Source organism: Apaloderma vittatum, unplaced genomic scaffold (assembly GCF_000703405.1).
Source record: "Apaloderma vittatum isolate BGI_N311 unplaced genomic scaffold, ASM70340v1 scaffold11384, whole genome shotgun sequence".
NCBI lineage: Eukaryota > Metazoa > Chordata > Aves > Trogoniformes > Trogonidae > Apaloderma > Apaloderma vittatum.
The window spans coordinates 29,642-47,115 of NW_009712219.1; the positions used below are offsets into that span (position 1 = coordinate 29,642).

The 17,474-nt window shown below is 49.3% G+C and overlaps 1 protein-coding gene across 1 annotated transcript in view; it reads right to left on the reverse strand.

Annotated features, from left to right (window-relative positions):
• The window catches only part of MYT1 (myelin transcription factor 1), a 33,416-nt gene extending 16,723 nt beyond the window's left edge, over positions 1–16,693 (reverse strand). Inside the window, exons 1-10 of the mRNA XM_009867907.1 lie at positions 16,639–16,693; positions 14,693–14,723; positions 10,735–10,797; positions 10,120–10,369; positions 8,312–9,182; positions 7,549–7,683; positions 6,032–6,122; positions 4,384–4,497; positions 2,724–2,938; positions 2–122 (exon numbers count right to left, since the gene is read on the reverse strand). Of these exons, the coding sequence (XP_009866209.1) occupies positions 2–122; positions 2,724–2,938; positions 4,384–4,497; positions 6,032–6,122; positions 7,549–7,683; positions 8,312–9,182; positions 10,120–10,369; positions 10,735–10,797; positions 14,693–14,723; positions 16,639–16,693 (1,946 nt within the window). The remainder of the gene's footprint in view (position 1; positions 123–2,723; positions 2,939–4,383; positions 4,498–6,031; positions 6,123–7,548; positions 7,684–8,311; positions 9,183–10,119; positions 10,370–10,734; positions 10,798–14,692; positions 14,724–16,638) is intronic.
• Between the last annotated feature and the right edge of the window lie 781 nt (positions 16,694–17,474).

Here is a 17,474-nt window from a genome sequence, read left to right on the forward strand (position 1 = left end):
GCCAGGGGCTTCTTGCGGCTTGGTGCTGAGATTCTCCGGCATTTCCCAGCAGCGGGTGGAGAGGTTGAGGATGGCGGTGGCCGCCATGTGCGCAGCCTCGGCGTCGTGGGAGTAGTCGAAGCCTGTGGAGGAAGATGAAGTGCTCTTCACGTAACTGCCGGAGGGGCTGTGGCTGGGGGAAGAGGCCTTTGGAAAAGGTTTGGCTGGAATGAAAAGAGAAGGAACAACACAAGGCTGATGTAGCACCGGCACGGGCAGCAGCGAGAGGTTCAGTCAGTGTGACACAGCTGTGCCAGGAACAGCCAACCCACGGACCCTTTGGCTGCCTGGGATGTGCAACAGCAGCGGTGCTGGCTGGTGTGAATGCTTAAGTCATTAACTAACTCTGCCATCCAGGCCCCAAAACATGAGTGCTTTGCTTTGTTAAAGCTGCAGCTCAGTGGAAGTGGCTCAAGGAGAAAGCTCAGAGAAGCTTCCTGGCTCTTTTTTTTAGTGTTCTCTCTATCTTCATAACTTATCTCTGCAGAGCTGGTGTGCGGAGAGATTTCTGATAGCATGCCTGAAAACTGACAGTTTAAAAAAATTACATTGCGAGCAAAACCACAGCCTTGAAATAAGGGCTTCCGATGATGACAGCAGTGAAATATGGATTTTCTGACAACTGACGTATCGTTTAAATATGCCCGAGTAAGAGGATTCATTAGACAGCCACACGTGGCCACAATACCACACTGTTGCTGTGTGTCACAGCACGCAGCGATCCCAGAGATGCAGTTTCTCTTTACACCCTATGAAATGAAAGTATTTCCCAGGGTCAACCCACAACAAAATTTGTCCTAATCTTGAACCTGGTCCTGTTTAGGAGGGCCCTGACCCACACTGAGTCTGCTCTGGAGTCAGTAGTTTCAGTGGGTTCAGTCGATATTGAACAGCCACAGGATTGTATTCTGAATCAAGCAGAAAAATCTTCAAAATCTTAGTTTCAGTTTGCTTTTTGGGGGGAAAACTTCCCCTCCTCTTTCAGAGAAGACCGATAAGCTTTAGCCTGACAATGGCAAAGCAGCAAGACAACCTTGGGTGATGTGGCTACAGAGCAAAGCAATTTCATTATTCCCATTACAAACTCCTAATATAAGACACTATAAAACACTAATCTTCCTGAGGACTGCTTTCTTCCTCGTTGTGTGCATATATAATGCATATTGACATTAATGGGAGTTATGCACACACATGCCGGGGAATATAAATCCCTCTGGATGAAGATCTCTCTAAAATAAGTTCTCGGTGAAAGGAACAGATTTCCCTGCTATGATTGGCAATCATATTCATCTCGTCGCTTTGATTAACTCATTGGAGGTTTGCCCAAACAGTTATTTTTGTGTACGGCTGCTTGTTTGCGAGTCCGGTTTAATCCGTGCCTTTGCGGCGGGGCGTGGGGATTGCCAGCCCAACCTGACAATATCCAGGATCGTGAGATGCCAATTTCAATTTCACACCGTAGGCTCAGCGATGCTTTTCCATTTCATAAGTATTTTTGCCGCTAATAGACTCGCAATCAGCAAATTAGTAAAATAAGTGATGAGAAAAAATAGAAAGGATTATCCTAGTGGGTCTGCTGGAATTATTTTTGTCAGTACAATTACCCTGAAAATTCTTTGCTAATATTGCAAATAACACAATCTATTCAGCAAGAGAATCACTTGTGCTGGGAAACAAATTACTTTTCCATCAGCCCTAACCCAGGATGACAGTGGCAGTTGTGCTCTCTGGCCTCCATCCAATTTCATTGTCTGATCCTTTACAGATTTAGTACTGTAATAAAGGGCGCTTCCATTGTAGTGCAACAACCGGGATGCTTCCAAGTACGAGCACTTTTTAGAGAGCAGCTGCATCAGGATTAAACGGGATTGTGGGAGCGGGATTAGCCAGACAGAAAGCCCTCTTGGGGCTGCTGACTTCTGCAAACGGGGCTCCTGAATCTCCTAATTTCCCCCCATCCTCCTTGAAAAGACATCTTCAGGTGCATGTCTGAATTCAAAGGGAAGGGGGAGACTGCCTCCCTGTGCAGCTTCCCTCCTGCTCGGGACAGCCCAGCCCCTGATGGTTTATTTAAGCCATTTCATTTTCACCCACGCTCGCACGGTGCTGCAACCAGCGCGAGGTCCGGGGTAAAGAGCAGAGGTGGGTGGCTGCAATGGGAAAGAGCTGGGAGATGGGAGGGGGGTGATCGATAGGGAGCAGAGCTGGAGAGCAGAGCACGGGCAGAGAAGACAAATGGGCGGAGTGGGTCGTATATGAGATGGAAGAGAAGAAAACTGTAATCCATTTAGCTAGATGAGGAAAGACAGATCAATAGATATGAACTGCAAAGCAATGGGGACTGACTGAGGACAACTGTGTAACTTATCCCACCTAGCGACATCACTCAGATTAATGTTCCCATCTCTCGACGCAATTCTTCCCAAAGCTGAAGCCAAAGCAACTCTCCCCTGAGCAAATCTTCACCAGCAGCTGTGGGCTCCTCTCTCCATCAGAGGTGCACATCCTGGGACCCATCTCAGCCTCCCCATCCCCGTTCCTCCCCCTGCTCCGCAGCAGCAGGAGGGACCCAGCAGCTCAACACCAAGACTCCCATCGCCCCAAAGCCACGATCCCTAGAGCCTCGCGACACACCGAGAAAGGAAGAAAATGCAGAACCCAGCCCCTCCCTGCTCCCAACTTACATTTAAAGGCTTTAGGTGAGGTTTCGCTAGTCTGAATCTTTGGGGCAAGCATGCGTTTGCCAAAAACCTGAGCATCAAAACTTGCATAATCGAAGGTGACCTTGGAGTACTTCTCCAGCTCCTTGGCCAGGTTGGCCCGGGGGGTGGCTGGGACCATGTTGGGCCGGTAACTTCCATACTGAGGGATCTCCAGTTGCTTCACAAAGCACATAGGCCTGAGGATGAAACAACGAGCAACAGTGATTTTTCTTTTCCTCAACAAGATGGCCATTGGGAGGGGCTGGATATGTTGGGGATGCGTAGCTGCACCCTGTCCCCAAGGGGCTACTGGTGAAGAGGAGGCAGCAACAGCTCTTTTGGTCTGCCTCAACAAGCCTGCGTCTGGGTCTCTTAGATTCCTTTTTAAATTTTTTCTCCTTTTTTTAACTTTTTTCTCTTTCTCTTTTTCCTCTTTTTTAAGCAAAACACCAAGGTGTCAACCCCATCCACCTCAATATTCTCGCAGGTTGCTGCATCATGGCAGCATTTCCTAAGAGGAGGAGAAATCCTGGAATCGTTCTCTTAGGGGACTCCTGTCAGAGGAGGGCACACGAAGGCGTGAGGACCCCACTTTAGCTCCGCTCCTCGCTGCAGGTTCATTTGCAAAGGCACCAGGACTTCTCCCCTGCCCGCAGAGTCCCTCTTAGAGACCCACTTCTGCTGGGCTGCCTATCACAAATCAATTTGTCTTGCATATAAATTGTATATAAATGGCCTATTGTTATTCTCCTTCCCGTGACCTCTTTCCACCAGCGAGTCCTCAGAGCGGGAGCTCCTTGGAGCACAGACCATGCTCGTGATGCGCTCAGAGCGCTCCGCACCCGGCACGGGCTCCGCTGCAAATAAATAAGTAATTGCCCTAAATGGCCTTTCCAAAGCACCGAGCCCCAGTGCACCGGGGTGCTCAGCAGTCCTGGGGAGCAAATAAATAAATTAATCAGACCTCAACGCCTTTGTGGGATTGCTGCTCAGGGCTCATACCGTGGTTTTTATCCTGCTCCCATTGCAAAATAACGAACCATATTACAATCCATCTGTAGCCTCATGAATCACATCAGCTACGGAAGCCAGCATCTACCAGGGACATCTTTAATGCGAGCCAGCCCTTTCTCTCATGAAAATAGAGACGGGCAAAATAACAAAATAGATGTGACTGCTTTGGAAGTGAGTGGCAGGTTTGTCTCATCTGAGCTCTGTGGGCTAACGAAGAAAAGTAGGTGGACTTAGGCGAAATCGCCATCAAGTGATTTATATGCAGCCTGAATCTGCCGCCCCAAGCCCACCCTACTTATAATGCTAATATAATAGCCATCATCCTCTGGCAGTTTGCATTGCAGAGCAATCGGCACAAATGCCTTCTGCTGCACTGGTAAAACCCTTTGGCCCGTAGCCGCAGCATTAATTGACGCTACAGAAGCAATTCATTGTCCTCAATGCCCTCCCTGGGATCATCAATTAAATACCTCCCCACCTTGGCGAGACCTATAGTGATAATAACAGGACTCAGCAGGATCGAGGCAGGGCCGGAGGGAGCCACGACGGCCGCTCTTGCGAGCGCGGGATCGCGGGGAGGGTCGGGGCAGCTGGGTTACGCGGTGCTGGGCTTCGCCGTCCCATTTACCTGAGTATCCGGTCAGAATTGGAGCTGGTCTTCGAAGGATCAGCAGACTGGGTTTGTTGCTTTTCGTGCGATTTGGCTAATTTTTCAGCAGCAGCAATGGGGCACCCAGATAAACTGTGGGAGGTTGGTGTGGGGTTGGTTTTGGTTGTTGGGTTTTTTTTTAAGAAGGAGAAAAAAAGAGAGAAGGAAACCAAGCATGAGGGATGAGCATGTAAAGCTTCATTTCACTGAGCTCATGAGAAAAGCGTTTGCATTTAAAGGTTTTTGTTATCGCTATCTTAGCTTACTTTTAGTCTTGGCAAGCAGCAAAGCAGCCAAACGTCAAGTGCCGAAACTCTCCAGGATGAGCCCTGGAGCATCCCCAGGGCCGGGAGGTGAATCAAGGAGGCAGCTCCGCCGGGCTGAGCACAGCAGGGGCAGAAAGGGACGGGCTGGATTCTTTGAGTGGTTTTAGCAGTTAAACGGCATTTTCTGATTCGTATTTATTTGAATCTTTTGCAGGCGCTGTTTGACAGGAGCCTTCTGAGGGGCACTTGCGGGGAAACATTTGCACTTCTGATGTGCACAGCTGCCAGCGCGCAGGTGCCTGCGGGGATTGGGGGCTCTAATGGCTTTTGCTCACACAAGCCCTACTCTGCCTCTTTGGGACAGCTTGGCTTTTATGGCATTTGGTCAGGGAAAGTCAAAATCCCTCAAAACCAGAGCCCACATGCTCCCAGCTAACCCCAAGCCGGCATTGAGGGAACCCGAACCCAGCCCTGTGTGAAATTCAGGGCTCTGAGCCCATCATGCCTCAGCCCAAACTGCTCCATAACCCACTAACACCAATAGATCACCTTGGTCTCGCTGCCTGCACCAAATAGAGCTTCTCAATTAACCAAGCAGATTTCCCTAATTTTCCCTGAGTGTCTATGGCTACAATGAAGCATCCACCAGCTTCCCCCATAGCTGATCAAGTAAGGACACAAACCCACCTCACGCCTGCAAATGCATCGGCGTTCGCAGAGCCACCGCTCTCTGCCAGTTAAGCTCAAGTGCAACAAATGGTAAATCATAAATTCCTGAGTGTATCCCCCCAGGACAAGCTAGTCTGGCCTTTTTGGAAGGTTTCTAGCTTTTAAGTGCACCATCCCCTCCTCTTGCAGCCTTTCTGTTTGTAAAAGTGGCCAAGTTTAAGCGAAGCTAGAGCATAACTACAGGTCAAAAGCACAACCTTGCCCTTTCCCGACCACATCTGAGCTGAGGTCCTACGACAAGAGGACCTAAATTCCCAACTCATCAATCATTTCAGCCTAAATATTGTGGAAATTCCTGGAAGATCCTGCGCATTGCCATATCACCACGCATCACCCTCCAGGCAGCCTCACCGGGAACCCTCTGATGCTCTAGTGCCAAACACCCTTTTCCACAAACTCCCACTTGCATTCCACCTGCGAGCCTGGAAGTATTGATCTGCTCTATTGCCTGGCCACAAATCACTGCCTTATCTTGCTTTCCCATATTATTCTTTGTATTAGGGTCATCCCTACTTCACCCATCCTTAGTTGCACCATCTCTCAGAGCAAGAGCAAAGCCAAGGCTTTTGGGGCTGGCGGCCCTGCTGCCATCCTTGCCCCGGTTATTACAGAGAAGAAGTCAAAGCTGGTACCTCCTGTGTGTGTTGCGGTTGCTGTTGACGTGACCCTGTCCTGTGCAGCCTGGCGTGGGGCATTTCAACACGTTCTCGTGCATCGCCAAGACTTCGGAGCGAGAAGGGGAAGGGGAGAGGGGAAGGGAAGCAAAAACAACTTGATAAAAATCAGAGGAAAAAAAGAAGAAAACGAAGAAAAACAAACAGACAAACAAAAAGAAAAGACAAAATCATCAAGTCTTGTACGCTGGTTTCCTAGAAATCAGGGAACGTGAAATGCTGTAATTAGAATTCGTCTGTGTGGAGAAAAAAAGAAAAGATTTACAAGGGAGCAGTGCTCAGGTCAGCACTAGATTAGCATCTCTGCACACAGTTTGGGCTTTCTCCTCCTTTGCTGATTGCAATCCAGTTTACCCCATCCAGCACCTCCCTCCCACCACCACTTTGGAGCCAGGTCTCCCAATTTCAGGTAGTTTTAAGTGATTGAAGTTGTATCTCTGCTTTTATCCTTAGGACTAGTCTTTGTTTGATTTTATTGGTTTTTTTTCAAATTTTAATCTTCAGGATTATTGCTTCCTGCAGCGCTGACCTTAAAAGTAAAGAAAATAATTTGATTTGCAAGCTTTTCTAAAGCATACAGCTTGTGTTAGTTATTTATTAATATCTTGTCTTGCATTCAAACTGGTGTGAAGATAACTGTACTTTCTCTTGTTTCCTGCAGTTCTGTGTTTATGGCAGGTCTTCAACCTTTGAAATTACTGATAAGGAAGGGCTCTTTTTTGGGGGAGGGGAGTCTATTATGCCATTGTCATAAACATACAACATTGATTTTTACGTGTATATACAGGGAAAGCTATTTAGGAGGCTGGTAGAGAGGTAGAAGTAAAGTCTTTCTCTATGTGTATATACATGTATATATAAAAAAATTGTTATAGTGATGACAAACATTTTCTGTGGAATAGATAAACCTTGGTGTAGCACCTTGAAAATGTTAGAGTGGTCAGGGGAGACTCAGCAATCCTGAACAGCCTGAACGACTCCTCTCCTTTGCTGTACAGCAACACCTTGGACGGCAGGAAAGAACAGTTTCACCTTCTTCCCGACGTGATACCCAAAATAGGGAAAAATATGTGATGTTCGGTGTCAGGATGGGAACTGCTCTGGAGGCGGGCAGTCATTTTTAAAGCACCTCTTTGATTTTCGGAGAAGGGACCTCATTCTCCACAGGATGGTGCTAAAAATCTTCAAGAAGAGTAGGACTGCCTCAGAAACTTCTCATGAAGAGCGACAATGCTTTGGTGGTTAAAGGCATCCCGGAACAACTTGGAAAAGCACCATCCCATGCCAGAAACTCTGTTATACCTCAAGGATTAACATCAGGCTTGTGCTAAGGACTCATAAAACACACATCATTCGGGACTATTCGGAGAACCTGTTGGCCATGAGACTGCTCTACCTATCAGGTGTGAAATTCCCCCTAGGAAATCAGGCTTCAGACTAATTAACAAACCAGTGGTATCCCACCATGTACTCACTCTCGGGAGGGATCCTGTCTTTGTGCGGACAACCAGAGAGGCTGCGATGATGAGGGTAGAGTCCCGTGACGTGGCCGGTCCCATCGCAGCCAGGAGTTGGACATTTGATTTCTCGCTTCTCGGGTCTTGAAGGATCTAGGGATTGCAGGGATAAAGCACAGGGGGCAAGCAAGTGAGTGGGTTTGGAGAGGAAGGGGTGGAAAGAAGAGGAAAAATGCTCAGGATGCTTCCCACCACTTTTCCAATCAAACAGGGAGAAATTTTGGGGTTTGGAGGTGTGGTGGTTTTTTTTCTTGAAGGTGGAATTGTAACATCGGAAATTAAAAAAATTAAAATCAGCGAAGAAGTTTGAGTAGGTCACCTGGATTATAAGGAGGATGGAGCTGCTCACAGCGAGCAAACAAGCAGCCTCAACTGAGAACCCTGAAACCCCTGCCCAGACCCTCCTGTTTCTGTGGCCAAATTCCTACCACTACTTGAAAACCCCCTTGGATTTTATTCCAACCCTTCCTGCTCAGGCTGAGATTTTCTCAAGTAATTTCACTTCTGAGGTGTAGGGGACACCATCATGTCACGCTTTTGCTGTTCCCCTCTAGGATGTCCCTATCGCTCTGGGCGTTGAGGATTTGTGGCTAAATTCCCTCTGTGGGCTGTGAATCCCCCAGCCCCGGCAGCCTTGTTTTCATGGGATGCTGAGCAGACAAGTTCAGCCCTTTCACTGGGGATGGGGAGGAAGGAGACACGCGAAGGCTCGTCCTCGTACCTTTGCCGTAGTAGCTCTTTCGAATGCTGTCCAGCGGTTTGTTCTGTTTCTCGTCCACCTGGAAGTGCTTGACGTGCTCTCCTGGCAGCCGGCTGGGCTCCCGCACGATTTTCACCTGCTCGGCTTTCAGCGCGATGGCTTGTTCCAGCAGCCCCAGGTTCCCCCTCGTCATCATGTCGTACATCTCTGACTCATCGGTCACCGCCGATTTCTGGGAGCGGGCGTCGTCGTCTTTGTCGTCGTCCGACCGGACCTCCACAATGACCGAATACTCGGGCTTCGGGCTGAACTGCCCTTCACAGTGGCTTTTCTGGGTGTCCTGAGAAGTGTGAGGAGCTTCTTCGCAGATCACTTCAGGAGCCATCTCCTCCTCCTCTTCCTCCTCCTCTTCTTCCTCTTCCTCCTCCTCTTCCTCTTCTTCCTCTTCCTCCTCGTCGTCTTCATCCTCCTCCTCCTCCTCCTCCTCCTCCTCCTCTTCTTCTGCTTCAGCCTTTTCAAGTTTGCAGGACTCCTCGCAGTTCGCGTCGTCCCGGTGCTCTGGGCACAACTCGCTGCTGCGCTCGCTGGTGACCTCGATGACTTCCTCGGCGTCCTCCGTCTGGATGATGATGTCCTTGTCGCACTCCTCCTCCACCAACTCCTCTCCTGCATCCTCGTGGACCAGGTGCACGACGTTGGACGGCGGCTTGGGGACCTGCAGCTCAGCCTCAGGCAGCTGCCCTTCGATGGCGAGAGTTTCCTCCGCTATTTGGCCTAGGTTGAGGAGAGAGTTGGCGATTATTTCTTGATAGCTGCTATAGTTGGCCTTGCTGGGCCCGGACGTACTTGTTGCCGTATTTTGTCCATAATGGGTGGATTTTGCTGGGCTTCTCTCTGAAGGGGTGGCAGGGGGAAGAAGGAAAAGAAAGAAAAGAAATGGGGGGAGAGGGAAAAGGAGAGGGAGAAGGAAATAAAGGAGAAAAGAAAAAAGGGAAGGGAGATAAAAGAGAAAGGAGATAAGGGAAAGGAGATAAGGGAAAGGGAAAGGGAAAGGGAAAGGGAAAGGGAAAGGGAAAATAAGGAAAAGAGGACAAAAATAAAAAAGGAGAAAAACAGAAGAGAAAAAAGGAGGGAAAGAAAAAAAAAAGGAGGAAAAGAAAGTAATTATATAAGCTCGTAAGCATCTCCTTATCTTACTTAAACTCAATTGGAACCAGAGCCTGACTGCCCTACCAGTGGAGCGACCTGATTTATTGCATTTGGGAATGACAGGTAGAAAGGGGATTTCCACGCAGAAGCTTTCATGGGACTCAGACACCCACAGCTTCCCAGGCCCTCACAATCAGCTGCCCCCCAGCCCCTCACTCCCAGTACTCCCCAAACCAGGGGCTCCAAGCCAGGGACATGGCGCCAGGACCTCACAGGGCACCCATCTGGTTTCCTTGTCACTCCTCCTCATGGGTATTGGCTGAATCCAGCTGGGGTGATGACTCCTGTACCTGGGCAGGCAGCCGAACCCCTCGAGAAACCGATGTGGGACGCCCACTGCCTTCCCCGCCACCACCTGAGCCACGGGACGAGCTCCTTGCTGCTTCCCACGGTTCTTTCCCCAAGGAGCATCCGTGATGGACGAGCTCTCATTTTTAAGGCGCTGGAGACAATCCGTGCCCGTGGCCTCACAGCTTAACCAGAGCGTCGCTTCCACTGAGCGCGATAACAGACGGACCCATCCTGTACATAATTCAGGGGAGCTATAACTCCTGGTTATTAACACTCCCTGCCCTTTATTCATCCACAGAACACAGCTCTGCAATCAATAATGATAAAGCACCTTCTGCCGGCTCAGGGCTGCGGGTCTCCTCCTGCTCCACCGCCTCCCCCTCGTCCTCCTCCAGCGTCCCCTCCGACTCGTCGGAGCCGGACTCCTCCTTCGCCTCAGCCTCCTCACTGCCATCGCTGTCGACGTTGTAGCCTTCATCCAAGGCCAGCTTGAGGGGATGGGATTTTCTCTTCGACACCAGATGTTCGGCCTCCGCATCCTGAAGTTTCCTCTTCTTTGCCAGAGGGCAGCTCTGTAAACTGCAGATGGGATCAAGGAGCAGAGAGGAGGCATTGCCGAGTGAGAAAGGCACGGCTATGGCATCTGAACTGCTTCAGCAAAGGCAAGTGAGACAAATACACAAATACTAAAAAAAATAATGAGTCACCCAGCAGCCCAGATCTGCTCTCAGACATTGACTTCATGCAACTACGTCGACTTCTTTGAGAAGTCAGCTCGAGGATGCTGGGTTTGCTCCAGCAGCCTGGCCCGTGGGCGGTTGTTGTCCAGGGAGCAGCAGGATCTGCAGCTCCCAGCACCGCTGTTGGTGATGGCCACCAGTGCCACCATGAAACCAGGCAGGGGATGCATTTTTCCATCCCCACTACCTCCGACCCAGCCTCACCTTCTGTGTCTTGCATACTTTCCACGGATGTGTCCTGAGCCGTTACAGCCTGGGGTTGGACAGCTTGGGAGGGAAACAAGCAACCATCAAGAACAGCAATAGGACCCAGATAATTCATTTTTAATTAGAATTGTATAGACTACAGTCAGTTAAACAGGTCCTGTGCACAAGGAACAAAATAACCACAAGAGGGAAGATAATTTCCCTCAAATGGTTCAGCTTGTCCCTTTGAATTCCAAGTGAGGAGGGCAGGAGAGCAGCCTTGCAGTTTGCTAAAAATTAATGAAATGGCTCACCCCATTTAATTAGATGAACGGTTCATTATAGTTTTATGATTATGTTTAATTAAAGATTTGCATGTGTAAGAGCAAGCTTTTAAAAAGCAGACAACTACTGCACTCTGCCTCCCCACTGCCACTTCTTGGGGGTTTTTTGCTGGTGCAGGAGGAAAACATGGACTTTTCACTTATTTGGTGGCTTTTGAGGGAACGGGGGCTCCTTTCACTTAGAAAGGGCTGGCTTTGTGGAAAGAGCAGTCTGGGAGCCGGCTGAGGAGGTTTTTTAGCCAGAGCACTTTGGGTGAAGATCACCAAGACAAAAATCCTCAAAAGCACATCAGAGCTTCCCTTGTGAAGAAACGGATGGGATTTAGGTGACCAGATCTCCCAAATCCCTGCATTTGTTGCTGCTGCTGAGCAGAAGACAATGAGATAAAGGCTTACAGGGAGCTTTGGGCATCGCTTGCAGCTTCTGCTGCCTTTGCCATGGGCTGCAGCATCCCTCGGCGCGGGGCTGCGCACCTCCCCTGCGGGGGTAATTAGTCCCAGCTCCAGGAGCTGTAAGGGCTCCAGATAAGAAGCATTAAAGCAAACATTTTCTGGCAAAACCAGATTATGGCATTGATTATAGGATGCCCAAGTGACTCTGCCTGACATGTAAGGAATTCTGGAGTCATGTAGGATTAATAACCTCATTTAGCACCGTATCACCCTCGGCCCGGGAAGTCGGAAGCGCTAATGAAATCTCTTGATGACAGTGCAAGGGGAGAAGGCATCACCAGCCCGGAGGGTATCTGGCCAGCCCGTTATTCTTTGAGTAAAAGACACAGGGTGGCATTAAATAGTACCAAGTGCCAAATCGGGCTGTAAGGACTCAGAATTTCTGTTCTCAGCAAAGAGCTCAGAAGGCCTGGGATAAGGAAGATGTGAGTGCACTAATGGATGCAGCAGCTCAAGGTGCACCGGCGGGTTATTAATGGCTCGAGTCCCCAGAACACCGTGCACAAGTCAGATCGCTGTGCTCAAAGAATATAATTCAACCCAAAACCAGGACAGGAAAGGGCTGCTGAACTGTCAGGAGAGTAGGAATCCTGCCTTCAGGGAAAGGGCTTGCTTTAGCTTAGCAGACCTAACGCTAAAAGGGCAAATGATGGCAGCACATCCCCTAAGGGGACACGCTTTTCTAGATGACACGTGGGTGCAAGCTGCAGCCCCTGGCCTCTCCAAGACAAAGTCCCCTTTTCCTGCTGTCTCCTTTCATCGTGGCCCAGTTTCAACCCGACATGCTGAGCATCCTCTAACGCCATCCCTCAAGGCATCCCAGCTTTTTTGGGCATGCATACACAGCCCAAGCCCCGCTATGCCGGAGGTCTGGCCTGCCAGCGATGCACCCCTTCCCCAGAAAACACTCGGGGATGTATATAAAAAGATCTCATCCTGCTAACGTAACTGAAAGGAGCTCCCCCCTTTGCTGCTCCTTCTGCTGATGATCTGAAAGTCTATTTAATTTTTATTGCCCTCAGTCATGACTGAGGCTGCTCTGTCCTGAGCAGCCCCAGACACACTTTAAGTGACTTTAAGCAAAACAATGTTTACCAGTGACTTGCCTGAAAATGTCCTTATTCAGTGGGAAACAAGAGCAGCTCTGATGAAGATGTTACAGGCTTTCCTGAATCAATTAAAGCTGATTCCCACCCCACTCACCCCCTGTTCTTGATGTGGTGAAATAAAGCTCGAAGTAAAATGTAAGGAGGAAAGAGCCAAGTGATTCAGCATCGAGGTTTTCCGAAGGTGGTGACCTGGGATGTCTCTGACTTCAATGTGTCAGTTTAATCCCTTTAAAAACCCACCATCTCAGAGGTGATGCTCGACATGCTCTGGGCCAGGCTTTCCTGTCCCCATGCTCCTCTGGGGAGGTTTCATGTCTTTTGGCAGGAGTCCCGAAGGGGAAAGAGGCTTCGAGGTCTATTAAAGCTACTCTCCTTCCCCACAAGAGCCACCACACAGCGACCTGTTCTCCCCCCCTCCCCAGCCTTCATATGCTTGACAAAAGGGCCTCTTATTGCTATGCAGACGATGCCCTGCTTCCAATTAGTCGATTAATCGTCCAGTTATTCAGGCAATTAGGTGACAGCTGCAGAGATGGCTTTGTGGAGCACTCTGTCCTGCCCCTTATAGATGTCACCTGCTCCAATTACCACCTCCACTCAAGTGTTCAGCAATAAAAGTTGGAGAAGTGGCGTGCCCGCCGCTCACTCCTCCCGTCTCTCCAGAGTAATAGGAGAGCGGAGGAGCAGAAATGCTCTGAAATTGGGTTGGTTAAGGTCCAATTACTCTCTGACACACACGGCTTTCTAACAGGAGGCTGCTAGGAAAGGCAGCCCCTGCTATTAGTGCCTGTCCAGGTTAAAGACTCCTATCTCTTGCATAAGCCCTTGTGCAAGGTTTAAAGGCAGCTTAGAGGTGGGGGAGGCTGTTATTTATAATGAGAAGCTCTGTAGGGCTGCAGAGGCTCGCTCTGGCGCTTTTGGCTGCTGCTGTTTGCATGCCAGCACTGCTAAACGAGTGACAACGGGACCTTGATGACTCCACAAGGGACATAGGGCCAAAGGAGGAGCACCTGGCACCAGAAGTGATGTGGTACAAGGTTTTTAGGGGCAACAAGAGGATGTAAAATACATGGAAAAGAAACTCTGCTTAGCAGGATGCTGTCCCTAACGATTCTGCTAACGCAAATTGTGGGGATCAGGTTTTACTGGGGTTTAGATCTGGGGTGGGACAGAATTGGCTGGAGGGTCCTCAGTCTACCATGGCCCATCCAGAGCTTGTATTTCATCCCTTTCTCTCCTATGGTTTCATAGAATCATAGAATGGCCTAGGCTGGAAGGGACCTTAGAGATCATCTAGTCCAACCTCCCTGTCACAGGCAGGGACGCCTCTCAACTAGATCAGGCTACTCAAGGCTCCGTCCAACTTGGCCTTGAACACCTCCAGTGAGGGGGCAGCCACAACGTCTCTGGGCAATTTATTCCACAGTCTTGCCACCCTCGTACTGAAGAATTTCTTCCTAAGATCTAATCTAAATCTATTCTCCTTCAACTTAAACCCCTTTCCCCTTGTCCTATCAGTGGACACTCTTGTAAAAAGTCCCTCCGCAGCCTTCCTGTAGGTTCCCTTCAGGTACTGGAAGGCAGCTATTAGGTCCCCCCGCAGTCTTCTCTTTAACAACCCCAGCCCCCCCAGCCTGTCCTTCTAGCTCCAGCCCCTGGATCATCTTTGTTGCCCTCCTCTGAACACGCTCCGACAGATCTATGTCCCTCTTAGGGTGGGGACACCAGAACTGGACTCAGTATTCGAGGTGGGGTCTCACGAGAGCAGAGTAAAGGGAGAGAATCACCTCTCTTGACTTGCTGGCTACGCTTCTCTTGATACATCCCAGGATGTATTTCTCTAATGCGTGTTGTCAAGTTGTGCCCCAAGAACCTGGGCACAACAAGGTACTCACCAATATAAGCCCCCTCCCCCAGCAAGACCTCCACCCCATTAACCCCAGGGGTTTGCTCCCCTCACCTGGGTTCCCAAGCCTCTAAGGAGCTGTAGGGCTTTGCACAAGCCAGTCTAAGCACAGGACCTCCCCTCCCTCCCTCCCTCCCAGCACCGAGGAGGAGCAGGGTCCTTACCTCACCTCCTGGCCGATGAGCTCCGTGGGCACTGAGGCAGAGTGCAGCAATGGAAACAAACACAAGGTCAAAAACAAAACCGAGGTGCTTGACATTCCCCCCTCCAAAACAAAGAAACAAAACCAGACCCCTTCTCTGTGAGCTCCTCTCCCACCTGCAGTTGGGTTTCTATCACCTGCTTGAGCATCCCGCTTGGGAAAGACAGGGCAAATCTATGCTGCCGTTGTTTACTGCATGCCAGGCTGGAGTAAATCATAATCCTGCCTCCCAAATCCTCACACATGTGCTTAAATTCAAGCACAAGTGCATGCTTGTAGCATCCAGGACTACCCCTCTCTCTAAATACATGACAACTTTAAAGCCAGTGGAGCTATTCTGATACACATACTGCGTATAACTTAAACATTTTTAAGTAAAGACTGAGTTTTCTCATGCCTCCTTCTATACATTTCCCTGTAAAATATGGTTACTTCAGGGCAGTTCACTGCTGTTTTGCTGGAGTGGCCACGTTTAACCTCTACCCACCAACAGGAGCAGGCATGTTTTTCTCCTTCCCTTGGTCACAGGGGACTGATGTGGGAGCCCATGCCCATGCTCAGACACAGAGTAGGGAAGGCATTGCTTGGCTTTTAGGCTAAACAATTCTTTGTAGGGGTTTTAGGAATTGTTCCCCACTTGCAAATAAAAGGACATCTCACTGCTTACAACAACAGCCTGAAATAACATCACCTCGCTGCTGAAATCTTAACATCTAGCCAGAAATCCAAACAATCAGAAGGGGAAAAAAAACCAACCAACAACCAAAAACCCTACGACACAAGTCTAAATTTGCCCAGGCTAAAACCCATAACATGTTTGCTCAATTTGTTTGAGCTAATTGGGTTTCCTGGGATCCAGCTCCCAGTGGGATGACTCACAAGCTTCAACAAACTGGAGGCAGTGCAAGTCCCAGGGTGTGTGCAATAAATTACCTTTTCACATCAAGAAAACCAGATTCGCATGCAGGGAAGGCAGGATGCGAGAAAATAAACAGAATCGGGGCACTCTCATCAGCAACCTGAGCGAGGACCTTTATGTAGGTGCAGCAAAGCAATGAAACCCAAATACCTGGGCTCGATTCAGCACAACTGACAGCATCTGGGGTTTGTTTTGTTTTTAAAAAGATGCTGAGAAGAGCAAGGAGGGAGGTGGGTCAGGACACAGGAAGGTGGGCCAGCACAGCTCTGGGTGAAGCTGCAGCCATCACGCTTTTTCAGTCAACCCTGTTTGTTCTACCTTTGCAATTTGTTGGGTCCATGATCACAAAAAAGGCACCAAAACAGAGAGACTGGTCTGTAACCACCACACGTGGCCGTGGGACCGCCCGAGCCGACCCCACGTGCTCTGCATCAGAGCATCTCGCCTTCTCCCGGAGAGAAAGCAAGCGAAGAACGACCTGCGCATATTTTTGATTTTTTTTTTTTTCCTAAGTTGGCAAATAAATAGCAATCAGGCTTTGCATTAACAAGCCGTTTGTCCTCCCATCCCTGCCGGGGACGGCCCCGTTTGCTTCTGCAGCGTGCACTACTTCTGCCAGGCACTCTCAGATGTGCGACTTCAAAGCCGCTGGCAGAGTGTGCATGATGAAAGCCCTGGGAGCTGATCTGAAGCTCCAGCGATTGCCATCCCCCTAAAGCAAAGCATGCAAAGGGGCTTCTTTTTTTTTTTTTTGCCTATTTTTCTTCTGGGCATAGAGGATGATGGTCAAATATGACAACATGTAAAGGCTCGCGGTTGGGAGGTTTCCAGGTTTGCAGACAAATTTTGGTGGTGTTGGAGAGGGGGGATCTGAGCATAGCTTAAAGAGTTAAGCCTGGACCTGAAAAATCAAAGCCTATTTGGAACAAGCAAAGTGCAGGGAGCTCAGGTCTATACATCCCCGCGCTGCGGGATAACCAGCTGCTCACCTCTGATAGACTTCGATCGCGTCCGTGCTCTCTTATCGTCATTTTCTAAACTCATCTGGAATGGGAAGAAAAGATAATCGTTGAAAGATAACAAGGAAAATATTGTTAAAGGGCAATCTCACGTGTGGTTATTGCTCTGTGCAAATACCTGGGCAGCAGGGAAAGCTTTCCCACATTTTTGAGACTGAGGTTTCTTGTATTGATTTTATCGTTCATCCCACAGTGCCCAAAGTTAACAACCTTAAATTAATTTCCACATCCTGGGGCACAACAAGGACTCTCTGCTGGTCAGGTGCCACAGAGGGACAAACACCCAGATGTGATGGGAAACAGCTGCATCTGAAATATCACTTGTTAGGGCCAGCAGTGATTTCTCTGGATTTACGCCATGGAAGTGCTGTGAGGAGCTAGGTGAGTATTGGCAGATAGTCAAAAAATTTCTGAACATGCTGCTGAGATGATCTTGTGCCCGGAAAGGGCAACTTTTTGTGTAGTGTCCTTACAAGCAACCTCTCCTCTCTGTGTAAATTTGACACAAAGAGGGTTGCATCTAAACAACCCCAGCAACGTGGACATCAAACAAGAGGGTCTGCGGGGAATAGGAGCATGAATAAGTAACATCGGGGACTTCAAAGTGCTCGGCATTAATTAAACATCACAACATGCCACAAGGTAATGGAAGGCTGAATTGCAGCCACCTCTGGGGCGCAGTGTGGGCTCCACGCCTCGGTGTTGGGGGGGGCTTGGAAATCGTGGAGCCTCGAGGTGGGCACAGCGAAAGCGGGAGACCTCCACAGCAGGGCCAGATTCTATTATTCTGTAGCCAGAATAATAGA